The sequence below is a fragment of the Chionomys nivalis genome, chromosome X (genome assembly GCF_950005125.1).
Source record: "Chionomys nivalis chromosome X, mChiNiv1.1, whole genome shotgun sequence".
Lineage (NCBI taxonomy): Eukaryota > Metazoa > Chordata > Mammalia > Rodentia > Cricetidae > Chionomys > Chionomys nivalis.
This window is the reverse complement of record NC_080112.1, coordinates 20,749,388-20,766,305: the sequence shown is the minus strand read 5'-3', so window position 1 is coordinate 20,766,305 and position 16,918 is coordinate 20,749,388. Positions and strand designations below refer to the sequence as shown.

General features: G+C 37.0%; 1 protein-coding gene and 1 pseudogene across 5 annotated transcripts in view; one reads left to right on the top strand and one right to left on the bottom strand.

The window, feature by feature from the left end:
- Phf8 (PHD finger protein 8) overlaps nt 1–16,918 on the top strand; it is a 102,165-nt gene that overhangs the window by 15,418 nt on the left and 69,829 nt on the right. For all 5 annotated transcript variants that reach the window (XM_057759048.1, XM_057759049.1, XM_057759046.1 and 2 more), the window contains exons 3-8: nt 1,951–2,036; nt 2,435–2,543; nt 5,498–5,658; nt 6,426–6,567; nt 8,941–9,127; nt 11,321–11,483. In XM_057759048.1, coding sequence (XP_057615031.1) covers nt 1,951–2,036; nt 2,435–2,543; nt 5,498–5,658; nt 6,426–6,567; nt 8,941–9,127; nt 11,321–11,483 — 848 coding nt within the window. The remainder of the gene's footprint in view (nt 1–1,950; nt 2,037–2,434; nt 2,544–5,497; nt 5,659–6,425; nt 6,568–8,940; nt 9,128–11,320; nt 11,484–16,918) is intronic.
- LOC130867265 (60S ribosomal protein L17-like) lies at nt 6,642–7,195 on the bottom strand (annotated as a pseudogene).

The window sequence follows — 16,918 nt, the reverse complement described above, 5'->3', positions numbered from 1 at the left end:
GCCCCAAAGAAAATCACACAGAGATCTCCATAAGATTATAAACTGATTGGCCCATTAGCTCAGGCTACTTATTAGCTCTTGTAACTTACATTAACCCATTATTATTATCTATTTTAGCCACATGGCTTTGGTACCTTTTTCAGCGGGGCAGGTCACATCCTGCTTCTTCAGTGGTCTGGGCAGGAATGGAGGGAATTGGGCTTCCTCCTTCCTAGCATTCTCCTGTTCTCATCATCCTGCCTCTACTTCCTGTCTGGTTGACCCACCTATACTTCCTGCCTGGCCAATCAGTGTTTATTTAAAACATGGTTGACAGAATACAGACAATTCTCCCGCACCACTCCTCTAACCTCTACAGAGTTGATGGTTTCCTGATTTCTTGACATCCTACAGGTTTATAGACGTAGAATTAGAAAGATGAAAGGGACTTGATTTCAGGAAATTTGTCATGATCTTGGCTGAAATAATTTGAGCTCTACCATGTTTTTATGCACCTCGCTGTATGTGGTTAATAAAAATATTTAAGCATTTAACCATAGCCAGAAATTATTTGAAGGGTTCTTGTCACCTTCCTTTATGAGGGAAGTGTTTAGTATGTGAAACTACTGCTTTATGTACAGCATACAAAATTAAATCTTTAAAATATGAAATAACATGTGGTCATTGTAGCAAGTAGAAAATTCAAATGAAGCTGCAAAAGATGACCTGAATTTTTTCATTCATAGTTGTTGGCCATAAAATATTTCTAGTAATTTTATTTAATAAATTATCTCAGCAAATTTATAAGTTTGGGTTCTATGTTGAAATAGTGTTTTGGAGCCAGATGTGGTTGCTCACACCTTTAATCTAAGTACTAGGGAGACACAGGCAGATGGATCTTTTTGAATTCCAGGACAGCCAGGGCAGTTGCAGAGGAACCCTGTCTTGGAAAACAAAAGCAACAAAAAGAAGAAAAGAAAGAAAGAAATAGTATTTTGGATGCATAAAGCAAGATAAAATGTCATTAAAATAAGACCTGTTTTTAATATTTTGAGACATGTTTTCCTTATATAGCCCAGGCTGGTCTAATATTTGAGGGTAGCCAGAAACACATGATAATCTTGCCTCTGCCTCCAGAATGCCAGAATGTGGAAATTAGAAGTTTGGAGTAGAACATCAGGCTCTTTTTTTTTTAATGTGGCTATTTGAAACATTTAGAATTACTTACTTGGTTTCTATATTTCTGCTCATTCACATACGAATGCTCTAGTTTCTTTCAGCTTTGATCATTCTGAACCCTAATGAAGTTTTTGTTTGTTTGTTTTTTAAAAGAAGATTTCTCTGTATAACAGCTTTGGCTGTCTTAGAACTTGCTTTGTAGATCATTCTGGCCTCGAATGTGGAGATCTGCCTTCCTGTGTCTCCTGATTGCTGGGATTAAAGGCATATATTACCACTGCCCAACTCTAATGAAGTTTTAATGACATTTTGTCATCATTGTTTTAGACCAGTAGAATTTTGCATTAATGAAAATGTTTTGTAGTCTGCATGATATAGTAGCTGCTAACTGCATGTGGCTGCTGAAATATAGCTAGGGTGATAAAAGCACTACTTTTAAATTTTACTTAATTTTTTTTATTTATTTTTATATGTATGAGTGTTTTACCCACATGTATGTATGTATGTGCACCATGTGCCTTGTGCTAGTGGAGGCAAGAAGAGGAAATCAGATCCCCTGGAACTGGAGTTAGAGAGGATTGTGGACTGCCCTCTGGGTGCTAGGAATCAAAAACCAGTCTTTTCGGTGTTTTGGAAGAGCAACTCTACTGCTGAGCGATCTCTCCAGCCCCCAATTTTACTTAATTTTAATTAATATAAATAGCCACATGTGCTATGCAGCACTCACTGTTCTAGAACTTTTAAAAGAAAAAAAAATCTTACAAACCTTGGCTATTTTTTTTTCTTTTCCAGTTGTGTTGGTGTTGAGGAGGAGAAAGCTGCTGATATCGACCTATACCATTGCCCTAACTGTGAGGTCTTACATGGACCCTCCATTAGTAAGTAGATGTTAGAGTTTTCATCAGGAAGTGATCAAGGGGAGAAACAAATCAAAGGTAGTTTTGAAGAGCATTTGCCTTTGTGCAAATTGCCTTTGCCTGAGTGTCTCAGACATTACTGCTTACGCAAGTCCAAGTCCGCAAGTCCGGCATGCCTGCAGCTATTGCACTGAGAGGACAGAAGTACATAGCTTTATCTCCCTCCCTATTTAGCAACTGCCTAGAGGAAGCACACTCTCTTCCCCAGGAACTTTTCTGAGTATAAGAGAGTCTCTAATTCTAGATGCCTCCTGGGGTTTTAGATTAGAAAATAACCTATTGAGTAGGGAGGCCTTTGTTCATGGAATCTTAGCTCCTGGCCATTCTAACTCATGACCTCTTGTCTTTTTCTGGTTTAGTGAAGAAACGCCGTGTGTCTTCCAAAGGGCATGATACTCACAAGGGAAAACCAGTGAAGACTGGGAGCTCTATGTTTATTCGAGAACTCCGGGGTAGGACTTTTGACAGGTGAGGACTATTTGTCCAAAGGAATATTAAGCATCAGGGCTATGGAAAGCTGAACATATTTCCCTTCAGTTTCTCAACTGACAGTGCTTCTCTCATGTCTGGATTATCTTCTGGGCCCTGCAAAATCTCCTATGGGTGGAAACTTCTGTTTTGGTCAGTTTCTAAGTAACAGTGGCTAGAGTTTCACTTGATGTTTAGAGTACATGATGGTCTATTTACAAAAATCTGTAGTAGTTGGGAAGCAACATTTGTCTTAGTCAATTTATAAGCATCTGAGGAATGCTAGAATTGGAAGAATTCTTTTTGTTTTCCCCTGTGTATATTAATTTTATGAAGTAATGTGCTTTGTTATGACATTTCCATATGTTACAAAATGTACTTTGATCATAGTCACCTATTCAATGACCCTTTCTTATTCCCTCCCCCTTTCCTTTTCCATAGTCACAACAGTCTTCCATTTAATGTCTTGAAGAATTTTTAATGATCAGCAAATTTAATTCTCTCATTGTAGAGGAGAGAAAACTTTAACACTAAAACATTCTTTTGTCTTGTATTTCTTTTTCAGCCAAAAATGTTTTCGTTTTTTTTCAATTAACCTGGGTTTATTAAAAACAAATTAAGTACTTTTTGAACAAAAACAATGAGTTGAATAAATAAATATTGTGTGGTTTTTAAATTCATTGAACCGTTTTCAGGTTTCCTGTTCTTCAAGTGTTATTTAGATTATTTTTCTAATTTATTGGTTTAAAAAAATTTAAAAGCTGTCAGTCTACCTCAGACCCCTCAGATCCTTTCTTCTACCTCTGTCAGCTAATTTCTTTTACATTCTTTCAAAAATACTCTTTGTATCCACATATATGTGTTTATGTGTCCTTTTTTATTTTTTGAAACAATGGAAACACTATGTTTTGTACATTTTGTTTTTAAGCCTAAATTATATGTCTTGGACATGAAATCACAAATATATAATCCACAAATCTTACACAGGTATTCTTTATTCTCATTCATGGTCATTTAGTATTTCATTGAATGGATATATATTTTATTTAACCAGTCTTTTATTGATGACTATTTAAATTGATTTCAGTATTATACTGTTATTGAGAAAGCTTCTGTAGTCAATATCTTTAGTTTTCAGTGGTAAATATTGAACCTAGGCCTTATGCATGCTAGGCAAGTACCCTACTACTGGGCTATATTCGAAGCCTCAGTGAATATCTTTGTACTTAAGTTTTTTGCTTATGTGACAAGTACAGTTGTAGATTTAACTGTGTGAAAGTGTAATTGTTAGGTCAAAAGAATATGCCTGAAGAATCTATAAATATTGCTAGTTGTTTGTATAAAGGTTGTACAGTTTTATATACAGACATTTTGTCAAGGCTCCTGATTTTACTATATCCTGGCCAATAATTTTTTTAATGTTAAACTTTTTGTTCTAATTAAAATTTAGTGAAATCTTTTTATTTTAACTTTTGCTACCTTGATTATGAAAGAGGTTGATTTTTGTATATTTATGACTCCTTTGGTTTTGGTTTTTCAAGACAAGGTTTCTCTCTGTTGCCCTGGAAGTTCTGGAACTCACTGTATAGACTAGACTGGCCTCAAACTCAGAGATCTGCCTTCCTATGCCTCCTGAGTGCAGGGGTTAAAGGTGTATACCACCCTTGCCCAGCTATTTATGAGTCTTCTTTATTGACAGTTTTCCTTTTTTCTAAAGCATTTCTCATATTTTTATTGAGAATTTTTTTCATGTAACATATTGTGATCATGCTTTTCCCCTCTCCCAACTCCTCCCAGATTTTCCTCACCCACCCAACTCTGCACTTTTTATTTCTCTTTAGAAAAAAAAAACATACCATACTAAAACAAACAATCCCACAAGAAAATCTCTCTGTGCCCCCCCACATACACATAAAAAAACATTAAAACATAAAAAAACCACAAAACATTAAATCAACAAAAGACAAGACCGAAAAAAGAAAAAAAAAGCCCTAACAAAGCAATATGAAACAAAAAAATCTACAAAAACACCTTTGAATTTATTTGGTGTTGACCATCTACTGCTGGGCATGGAACCTACTCTTAAGTGTGGTTTATATACCCAGTGATATTCCACTGAAGAAAACTAATTTATAACAGCTTTTTTTGCAGAGAGTTTTAGTTTGTAATGCAGATCAATTTATTTACTAACCATTTTAGTAGCAACTGGGTCTTATCTCTTAGATGTTTTTCCCTAAGTACCTTTATGGCTTTACTTTTTGCAGTTTAATTTTTGTGCCATCTAGAACTACATAGAGAGTGAAACAGATACTGAGCTTAATATGTTTGTTTCGATACGACTCATTTTCCTTTTCTTCATAGTCTATTTTTTCTTTCATTTTCTTTTTGGTTCTGGAGATTGAAATCATAGACTCAATACAAGCTAAGTAAGTGCTCTGGTACTAATCTATACCTCCATGTATCTACTATCTTTTTTTCTATCATGCTTAGAAGTTGAGGGAAGGGAAAGAATATCATCAAAATATATTTTATGAAAAATTTAAAAAAGAATTTCCATTTTATAAGTGCATGTATTGAGAAAGTGTTTATATACTGTTTTGTAAAAACTCAGTCTTTGTTCTCTTCACTAACATTTTAAATTGGATGTTGCTATTCTGGGTTAGAACAAATGAGTCAAAATTGTTAATTATATCTTTCCTTAGGTAAGCTATTGACTAGTTTCCTTTGTTACTCAGAAAAGAGCAGTCTGTTCACCATATATTTCCACCTCTGTCAATGACCTTGTCTCCTGCTTTGGAGAGATCATTTCTTTCCTGGCATATGAGGTGTATGCCATTAATTGTCACCCCATATAAGACTCCCTCAGGAAGACTGTGCCCTTTACGTGAGAGGCCATTAATGCCTTTAGTGAACAAAATCTCAAAGTCAAGGTTTCTTTCCTGTGACCCACACAGCTCAGATGAAGTGATTCTGAAGCCCACGGGAAGTCAACTAACGGTGGAATTCCTGGAAGAGAATAGTTTCAGTGTGCCTATCCTCGTCTTGAAGAAGGATGGATTGGGGATGACGCTGCCCTCTCCATCATTCACTGTGAGGGATGTGGAACACTATGTTGGTAAGACACCACAGACCCTTTTAACCATGACATTACCTGTTCCCATCAAGACTTGAGTCATACTTGGTGTGGTAGCATATACTACCTTTAAGCCCAGCACCTGGAAGGCAGAGGCAGATATCTGTGAATTTGAGTTCAATCCATAGTGACTTCCAGGATAGCCAAGGCTGCATAGAGAGAGCCTGCTTCAAACGTAACAGAAATAAAAGGACTTGAGACGCTTCTCTAACCCACCTTTTTATATTTGCTTTCTAGGCATCTTGAGAATATGATGTGAAGTGCCTTGCCCAGAGTCATTCTTTGGCAAGGCAAAGAGACAGAATTCTAGTCTCTTTTCCATCTTAATTTGTGTGTGCGCACGTGCGTGTGAGCGCTCATAGCTAATGACAGTATTTGCTTTATTCTCTTCTATTAACAGACCAAACAAAATTAAATTAGTCCCCCTCCCATTTTTTTAACCTGGCAAATTTTAGGTATCATATTTTCTCTGACACATGTTATTACATACTATTTATTACTGGAGCTTAAGTTTGTGGGGAGAGTGGAAGAGAAGAAGTAAAGAAGCATATCCATGGCTGATAGACTATATGAGAGCCCCTAACAGGCCTCCACCCAGATCTTGAGAAGAGGGTGTGATAGATTCCTACTCTTTGCTCTGAACACATAAGTATCTAAAGACAGAATTCCTGAGTATAAGGCTAGGTGCTGGTGAGGTGACAAGAACTTTTTGTCCCTGAGATTGCTTGGTACTCATTTCTTTATTTTAGGTTCTGACAAAGAGATTGATGTGATTGATGTGGCCCGCCAGGCTGACTGCAAGATGAAACTCGGTGATTTTGTGAAATATTATTACAGTGGAAAGAGGGAAAAAGTCCTCAATGTCATTAGTTTGGAATTCTCTGATACCAGGTAAGAGGGGAAAGGTAACAAAAACTTTTCTTTCTTTTTTTTTTACTTTTATCTGCATTTATTTCATGTTGAATTTATTCCCATGCCATAAGTTTTTGTTTCTTCAGTTTCTTCTGGGATATCTTTTTCTTCTGTGCAACCTCCTCTTCTGGCTTTGGAACAATCTGTCCCTTTTCAGTGAGGATCATCTCAATGTGGCAGGGGGAGCTCATGTATGGGTTAATCCGGCCATGAGCTCTGTAAGTTCGTCGGTGCATCTAGGGTGCTTTGTTCACCTGGATGTGCTCAATCACCAGAGAGTCCTCATGTAAACCCTTCAGTTCAGCATTGCTCTCTGCATTTTCCAGCATGTGCAGCAAAAATTCTTCACTCTTTTTTGGCCACCGACCCTGTGTCCAGCCCCACTGTTTGGCCTGGGCGCACCTACCGACTCCACCATTGTACCGTCGGAACGGCACACACAGCTTCTTCAAAGTGACATCTTTCAGATATTTGGTGGCTTTTCGGATATGCATACCCTTGATGGCCTGGGTCGTTTCACGGGTGTTCTTAAAGTGAACCCGAAGGTTTGCTCCTCTCGATTTGCATGATTTTGTAGGGTTTTCTGGGTCAGAGAGTAGCGAACCATCTTCACGGGTCACCTCTGGCCGCTTACAGGAAGAGGAAGTACCACAAAAACTTTTTTATCGAACAAAAGCCTGATTGTCTAAAACTTGTAGATGTACTTGAATACTTGAATTTATATTTTGGTTTGTTTCTTCCTTTGGAGTGGGAAGGTGATATATACTTTGTAGGGTATTGATTCAACTTTATTAATACCTAAGCCAATTTGTTCTCCAGTTTTTCTTTTCTTTTCTTTTCTTTTCTTTTCTTTTTTTTTTTTTTTTGAGACAGGGTTTCTCTGTATAGTCCTGGCTATCCTGGAACTCGCGTTGTAGACCAGGCTGGTCTCGAACTCACAGAAATCTGCCTGCCTCTGCCTCCCAAGTGCTGGGATAAAAGGCATGTACGTACTACCACCACCTGACTGTTCTCCAATTTCTAACATTAACTAGATTGTACAATATTTACTTAATTTGTTTCCTTCATTTTAGGGCATCTTTCTTTGAACTCTTTCTAGTATTTATATTTTTTGCCTTGTAACTGTCCTAACTGAAGGATAAGCCCTCAGTTTCTGTAAGTAGATTCTAAAATCTAAAAATTAAATATAAGTAGTTTTTCTAAAGATAGGTTGCCTGTGTTTAAAAGTGAAAGGTTGTAATCTTTAAAATATTCTGTCTATACTTATATACTCAGAACTGTGGTGAATACCAAGAAATTATAGCATACCTTTTTGTTATTAGAAAACTTACTGGTTATTGAGATAATTTTAAAAAGTTAGATTTGCAAGAAGATGCAAAAATAGTGTACAGTAAGGTCCTATGTACTTTTCAGTTTCCCACAGTGGTAACATGATCATTATATTAAAACCTTTACTGTTGCTTTTAAGATTAAAGAATCTAAAGATATTTAAAAGCTATAGTTGCTTTATATATCACTTCATCCAGAAAGCCTGTGAGATAGCTTTGAGATATGCAGAAAAGGGGAAAAAACTGGAACACACAGAAAATAAAGCCGAGGGACTAGGTTGCATGTGGATATGTACTATATACATGAATGCATAATTCTTTGTTTAAATAATTTGTAGAGATGGACTGCAGAGTTTTCATTGACTTTCCTGAAGGTCAAAACAAACAGAGTATAATGTTCTAAAAGATTTGTGAGTTTATATAGGATAAAAACAGCCAGATTTATGGAACTGAGCTCCAGGAGGTTTCTATAGTATAAGGGCTTTTCATAAAGAAGATATCAAGGTAGAGACAATGCAACTATTATAAACTACGTGCTGAATAAGTAGACATAAAGTGAAATGATAACTATGACAATTTAGTAGTAGAAATGATCACATTCTGCTGGGGAAGGATTTGGAGCTAGGACTTAGGAATCTGATGGAATAAGACTGAAATCAAGATTGGAGAGATGACTTAGCAGTTAAGAGCACTGGCTGCTCTTCCACAGGAACAGGTTCAATACCCAGCACCCACATGGCAGCTCACAACTATCTATAGCTCTGGTTCTAGGGGATCTGACACCTCACGTAGACATACATGCAAGCAAAATACCAATGCACATAAAATAAATGCAAATAAAAATAAATAAAATTTTAAAAGATTTTAAAAGACTACCGATCAAATTTCTAGGAATAAGTGTTATATATACCTTTGGGTTCTGTAGAGAAAATGATTTATTTGTCTTATCTGGCCAGGATATTTTATTCAGGCTTAAACTTTCAATTTTCAATCAGTTTACATGCCTTTTCACCTTCTTTACTAGGCTCTCAAACCTTGTGGAAACACCCAAGATTGTTCGCAAGTTGTCATGGGTGGAGAACTTGTGGCCAGAGGAAAGTGTGTTTGAGAGACCCAATGTACAGAAGTACTGCCTCATGAGTGTGCGGGATAGCTATACAGATTTTCACATTGACTTTGGTGGAACCTCAGTCTGGTACCATGTGCTTAAGGTAGGAATGAATATGACTTCTGGAGGTAACCAGATGTACCTGCCTTTCATATTCTATTTAGGTACTACTTTAACATAATTAACTCTATCAAGGTTTGTTACTTGGTAGAGTGGCCTCTAATTTTGTTGTTTAAGCAAAAAAGCTTTTGAAGGTAGGCATGCTGGCTTGTGCCTTGAATTCCAACACTTGGAGGGTTGAAGCAAGAAGGTTGCCATGAGTTAGAAGTCAGCCCGAGCTACATGATAAATTTCAGATCAGCTTGAGCTAAAGCATGAGCTACTGTCTCAAAAAACCTCAAACCAAAACGAACAACAACAACAACAACAAAAAATACATGGTGATGGAGGTAGGCATGCCTAAGAAGGCACTAGGTGAGCCAGGCAGTGGTGGTGCACACCTTTAATCCCCGCATTTGGGAGGCAGAGTCAGGCAGATGTCTGTGATTCAGATGTGTGCCTAGTTGTCAGCCTGGTCTCCATAGGACAGCCAGCGCTGTTATACAGAGAAACCCTGCCCCCCCAAAAAAAACAAAAAGAAGGCCCTAGACTGCACCTCAGCACTAAAACAATACTTTTTTTGAGGTCTGGGGATATAACTTAATGATGTAGTGCTTATTAAGCATGTGCAAGACCCTGGTTTCTTTGTTTTTCTAGAACTGCAGAAGTAGTTTGAATTAAAATAGATTCCTTAAGATAGTCCCAACTGTTCCCTATTTAAAGGAACTAATTTCTTTTGTTTCTAATAGTAGAAATTTCTAGTATTTCTATTCTACCAATATGTATGAAAATGTCTGTATTTTCTTTAGAAATTCTTGATAACATGAGTTTTCTCTCTCCCAAACTTTAATATCTGTATCAAAGAATTCATTTATATGTTTGTGAATTTTGACAATTATATAGCTACTTAATGGCCACAGATAAAACAGATATGTTACAATTCTTTTCAAAGTAATAATTCCTATGATTTTTTAGTGGGTTGTTATGATTTTATAATTACTGTATGGTGGCTATAAAAGATTTTTGCAGTTAGGAAAACATTTCTTAAATAATTTTGATTATTTTCACCACTGTTTATCCTGTTTAATTATCTTATCAGAAGAACCAAGGAAGGAAAAGAAAATTTGCTTCATGGTTGTTATGCAAAATGATCATACATCTTCAATTAGTTGTTTTTATTGGTTTATCATGAAGAATTGGAACATGTAAATGAAAATGCTGTTATGCAAATGCATGTTTTAATATTTTCATGGAAAAATTCAAGGATAATGAGATGATTTTTCTCTGTGTTCTTTATCCATATTCACAAATGCTTTCATTTTCTTCTTCCAAAGCAAATGAAATAAAGTGCCTGTATACTTTTTCCTGAGACATTTGTGAGTAGTTTTAGACATAGTATCTCTTTATCTCTAATAATTTATTATATAGTTCTTAAGAACAAAAGTATTTCTTAACTAATTACAGGATAGTTATCAAAATCAGGAAATTGATATAATACTATTATTAGCCAATCTGTGAAGACACTCAATTTTCTCCAGTTGTATAGTACACATATCTATTTTTGTAACAAATATAATAGTTTTCTGTGTTTAAATTGATAATATATTAGTTAAGCTACCAGAGTTATCCTTATACCTAGGTATTTTTTTTCCCCACCAAATTTTGTCTATCAGGTGATTATCCAAGCAAAATACAATTAGGAAATAAAATATTCTTCCAACAGATAATCATGTAATGAAAAATCACCTTTTAGAAGTCCTTGGGCAGTTACTAAACTTTTAAAACTAATAACTTTGATTGCAGGTGTGAGAAGGAACACTGTGTAACTGGCATTTAAAGGCATATTCAATTTTTTTCTCATCAGTAATATGGCCTTAAATTCTAGGACTAGTAGTATTGATCTTACCTATAGAGGCTATTTTTCATTTGGTATTACATCTGAAATAAGAGTAAGTATTTGGCATATATTTCTCCTAACTTGAACAGTTTTGATTTAAATGCCTCCTTCAAGTTGTTTTCCTAAGTTTGAAGAAATTTCAGCAGTGGATAAAAAATGATATAAAAATTGGGAAATGGGTCTGGAATACTGCCATGGTTGTAAAGGATGGGAATGAGATTTGGCCCTTTGGAACATCTCTTATCCCAGAAGGACTTTGCTTGACATCTTTGTTATGGGTATCTTTTTTTTTTTTTTTAGGGTGAGAAGATCTTCTACCTGATCCGCCCCACAAATGCTAATCTGACTCTCTTTGAGTGTTGGAGCAGTTCCTCTAATCAGAACGAGATGTTCTTTGGTGACCAGGTGGAAAAGTGCTACAAGTGTTCTGTGAAGCAAGGACAAACACTTTTCATTCCTACAGGTCATTCTTGAGTCCCTCTAGAGGGGAGGATAGGAGGATGGGAAAGGCAGAAAGAAGGGAGATAGTGGCACTGTACCAAATCCTGCCCGTAATTTAATCTCATTATGTGAGATCTCTTTTTCTCATCATCTGAGAGGTTAAGAACTAGACCTCAAGAAAATTTATACGGTGGCCAGTTGGTAGTGTGGTTGTTTGTGGAGGCTGCACATGGCAGAGCAGGCAGGAGGAGGATGATTGACCTTTTTATACTGGATTGATGTAAATTGGGTATAGATAGATGGAGTCAGCCCCGTGACTCTAGGGATAATAACTTCAAGGCTGATGTTCTAGTCAACAACGGTGAATGACCCAGGATGGAAACATTCTTTCTTAATAGTTCATGCCTGGGTTTTACTTGTTGAATTCTTAGGTCTCACGTAGGTCTGAATTTGTGTTTTGCTAGGCAGGTGTTGTACTGAGTTATATCCCGAACCAAGTATGTACATTATTTTTGAAGAAATAGCCCTGTTGTCTCAATTTGGGGAGAGTTGATATCTGGAATCTAATTGAGTCTTTTCTGCCCAATTTAAATGTTCCTTGATTTTTTAATCAGGATTAACATTGAATTTTCTTGAAATGTATAGTGAAAATATTTATTAAATGAGAACATAGTGAAACACACCTGGAATCTTAGGTACTTGGGATACAGAGGCAGGAGGATTATGTTTTCAAGGCCAGCCTGGGCAAATTAGTAAAACTTCATTTAAAAACAAAATATTTATTTTAAAAATTTTGTTACTGTTTTCTGAGATAAGATCTCACTCTAAAATTCAGGCTGGCCTTGAACTCATATATATATGTATGTATGTATGTATGTATGTATGTATGTATATGTAATTGTGTTCCATAAAATATATTGTTGTCTTTTATTTCTGTTCTTTTTTCACTCAGCATATTTTCAGAGTTCATGTCACAGCATTTGTTGTCAGTTTAATAGTTTTTGAGATGGGATCTCATTTAGCCCAGGCTGGCCCTGAACTCAGCTGTGTAGCTGAAGTTGGCCCTGAACTATTGATTCTCCTGCCTCTACCTTCTCTGAGTGGTGGGATTACAAGTGTTTACCCCCTACCCTGTTTTCTCTTTAGACAGCTTCATGTGATCTTGGAATTTGCTCTGTAGTCCAGCCTCACCTCAAACTTGAAATATTTTGTCAGCTTCAAAAGTATGCGATTACAAGCATGTAACACCTTACTTTACCACTTTGGTTTTTTTTATGGCAAAACAGTCCCCCCCCCCCGTAACAGAGTCTCATGTACTCATATTTGCTGTGTAGCCATGGATAATCTTGAACTTGCCTCTATCTCCTTGAGTACTATGGTTATAGGCTTGCACCACCATGCCTAATTTTTGCATTTATGTAGTGCTAGAAATCAAATACAAGGCTTTGCTCATGCTAAGCAAGGCCTCTACCAGCTACAACTGGAACTACAACTACAGTCCCTGCAAAATAGTATTATATTATATGAATATGCTACATATTTCCTTTTTCTTTTTTTATTGATTTTATTGAGTTATACATTTTTCTCTGCTCCTCTCCATTTCTCCCCGCTTCCCTTCAACCTCTCCCATGGTCCCCATGCTCCTGATTTGCTCACGAGATCTTTGTCTTTTTCTACTTCCCATGTAGATTAAATGTATGTATGTCTCTTACGGTCCTCATTGTTACCTAAGTTCTCTGGGATTGTGATTTGTAGGCTGGTTTTCTTTGCTTTATGTTTAAAAACCACCTGTGAGTGAGTATATATAATGATTATCTTTCTGGATCTGGGTTACCTCACTTAATATGGTGTTTTTAGCTCCATCCATTTTCCCACAAATTTTAAGATGTCATTTTTTTTCTGCTGTGTAGCACTCCATTGTATAAATGTACCACATATTCCTTATCCATTCTTTGGTTGAGGGACATTTAGGTTGTTTGCAGGTTCTGGCTATGACAGGCAATGAACATAATTGAGGACAAGTCCTTGTGGTACGATTGATAATCCTTCAGATATATACCCAAAAGTGGTATTACTGGGTCCTGAGGAAGGTTGTTTTCTAATTTTCTGAGAAATCACCATACTGATATCCAAAGAGGCTGTACCAGCTTGTAGTCCCACCAGCAATGCAAAAGTGTTCCCTTTACTCCACATCCTCTCCAGCATAAGTTGTCATCAGTATTTTTGATCTTGGCCTTTCTTACAGGTGTAAAATGGAATCTCAGAGTTGTTTTGATTTGCATTTGTCTGATGACTAAGGATGTTGAACATTTCCTTAAGTGTCTTTCAGCCATTTTAGATTCCTCTGTTGTGAGTCCGTCCCTCCCTCCCTCCCTCCCTCCCTCCCTCCCTCCCTCCCTCCCTCCCTTCCGACAGGGTGTCTCTGTGTAACAACCCTGGCTGTCCTGGAACTCACTCTGTATACCAGGCTGGCCTTGATCTCACAGAGATCCACCTGCCTCTGCCTCCCCGAGTTCTGGGATTAAAGGCATGCACTACCACTGCCCAGCTTACTTTTGTGTGTGTGAAACACAGTAAGTTTCCTTAGAGTTTTTAACAGAAGCATATTAGGAACCTTACTAGTGGCTACACTACTGAAGAAAATCTCTATCTTTATCAACCATTAATTGCATATAAATTTTCAAAGGGAAGGATGACCCCATAAACACTTCATCCTTCTGTGACTGCATGTTAGAGAGCCCAATCTCGTACACAGATAATCACAGCTGCTTTGAGTTTGAATGGGGAAAAAAAGTGAACAGCCTTGTCATGCCATACTGCTCATCTACTTCCTCCAACCACATTTTGTGTGTTTTTATTTACATTTGCATTGTTTCTATTTTCTTTTTTATCTTGGTACTGGGGATTGAATGCAAAGCCTTGTGGATGCTATGTAAGTACTCTACCACTGAGCTATTTCTACAGCCACTATTCATTTTTTTTTATCCTACTTATTTTATTATTTTTTTGAGACAGGATCCCATTAAGTTGCCCAGGTTGGTACTGAGCTAACTGCATAGTCTAGTCAGTCCTCAGCTTCTTGAGCAGCTGGGGTTATTGTTGCATGAGGAGCGGGACTCCTTGTTTATCCCAGCCGCCCAGCTAGCTTACACACGAAATAACCACACAGAAACTGTATTAATTAAAACACTGCTTGGCCATTAGTTCTTACTAATTGGCTAACTCTTACACATTAGTTTAACCCATCTCCATTAATGGCAGTGGCTTACCGGAGATTCTAACCAGCGTCCTTTTGATGTGGAGGATCCATGGCTTCTCTGTCTCCATGTCTTCCATGGCCCTTCCTCCTCCAAGCATTCAGTTCTGTTTTCTCTGTCTACCTAAGTTCCACCCTATCAACTAGGCCAAGGCAATTTTCTTTATTCATTAACCAATGATAGCAAGGCACAAACAGAAGAAACTCCTACACCAGGTTATAATTATGTGTCAGACATCTTAGCGTGGAATAAATTTGGCTATTATGAACAATGCTACTATGGGTATGTGTGTACAAGTTATTGTGCCAGTATAGTGAATTGAATATTCCCAATGAAAAATCTGGAATCCCACCAGCCAGTGGTGATGCATGCCTTTAATCTCAACACTTGGGAGTCCAAAAGTATGTAATAGTCTGAAACTCCCAAATCATGTTTTATGAGTTTATTTTCTGTGTGCAGTGTATGTACACAGTTCGCTGTGTATGCACATGGGAATACAAAATTTGACATCAGCTGTCTTCTACAGTTGTCCTTTACCTTATTTTTTTAATTATAGTGTTTTTGTATGAGTCTTTTGCCTACATGTAAGTAGGTGTGTCAAGTGCTTGCCTTGTCCCCCTGGAGCCCTGAATTAAGCAATTGAATCCTTTGGAACTGGAGTTACAGACAGTCGTGAGCTACTATGTGGGTGCTATGGATTGAAGCCAGGTTCTCTGGAAAAGTTGCCAATCTTCTTAATCCCCAAGCCATTTATCTCTAGCCCATCGCCTTATTTTTATTTATTTATTTTGGTTTTTTTGAGACAGGGTTTCTTTTTTTTTTTTTTCTTCTTTTTTTTTGGTTTTTCGAGACAGGGTTTCTCTGTGGCTTTGGAGCCTGTCCTGGAACTAGCTCTGTAGACCAGGTTGGCCTCGAACTCCCAGAGATCCGCCTGCCTCTGCCTCCCGAGTGCTGGGATTAAAGGCGTGCGCCACCATCGTCCGGCTGAGACAGGGTTTCTATGTAGCTTTGGAGCCAGTACTGGAACCAGTTCTATAGACCAGGCTGGCCTTGAACTCACAGAAATCCACCTGCCTCTGATTACCAAATGCTGGGAATAAAGGCACGCACCACAACTGCCCAGCCCATTACCTTATTTTTGAGACATAATTTCTCACTAAACTAGGCTAGCTGTAACAAATCTGACAAGTCCTCCTTTCCCCAGTGCTAGAGTTACAGTCATACTGCCGTGCTTAGATTTTTACATGGATACTTGGCATCTGAATTTAGGCCCTTGCTCTTGCATGACAAGTACTTTACTGACTGAGACTTTTTGAGAGTCAAAGCAACTCTGCAAATAGAAAATTTCATGTCTGACTAATGTGATAGGGTCATGCTCAAAGACATAAGTGCATTAAAGTATGTAAAATTTCCTTCAGGCTGTTTGTTTAAAGTACATTAGAATCATAAATAATTTGTTTAGACTTGGGTCTCATTCCCAGAATAACTCTTTTTATCCTCAAGATATCTATGTATTTTCAAATATTCCAAAATTTTAAAAATGTCTCAAGTCTGCAACACTTCTGATCTGAAGTATTTTAGAAAAGGTATATGTTCACCTTGTATTTTCAGTTTTCTTGTTTATCTATTTGGGAGAGGAATGCCTTAATCATGTGGTAACTCCATAGTTTGCCTTTTTGTGGACCTGCTAAGCTGTTATCAAAGTATATATGTGTACTGTTTTACATCCCAGATAGCAAAGTATAAGGGTTCTAATTTCTTCATATTTTCTCCAATGATTGTCATTTCTGTCTTTATGATCATAGCAATCCTAGTGTGAGTAGTGGTGTAACACTGAGGTTCTAGTTTGTGTTTTCCCTAATGATTATTAATGTTGACCATCTTGAAAAAAACTTCTGTACTTTATAGATCTTTGTGCTTTGGTATTTTTGTGGAATCATTTACTTACTCTCTGATTAAATAGTATTTTTCTTGCTACAAGGGTTCATTATATATTCTTTTACTATACCTATATCAGATATATTTTCAAAAATAATTTTCTTCTTCAGTTTGTTTTTTGACATTTTTAATACATTAGAAACTGATTTATTGACAATTGCATACACACACATATGTGTGTATATATATGTGTGTGTATATATATATATATATTTCATTCATGCCCCCCATTATCTTCTGTTATCCTCTCCCCCTGCTGAAT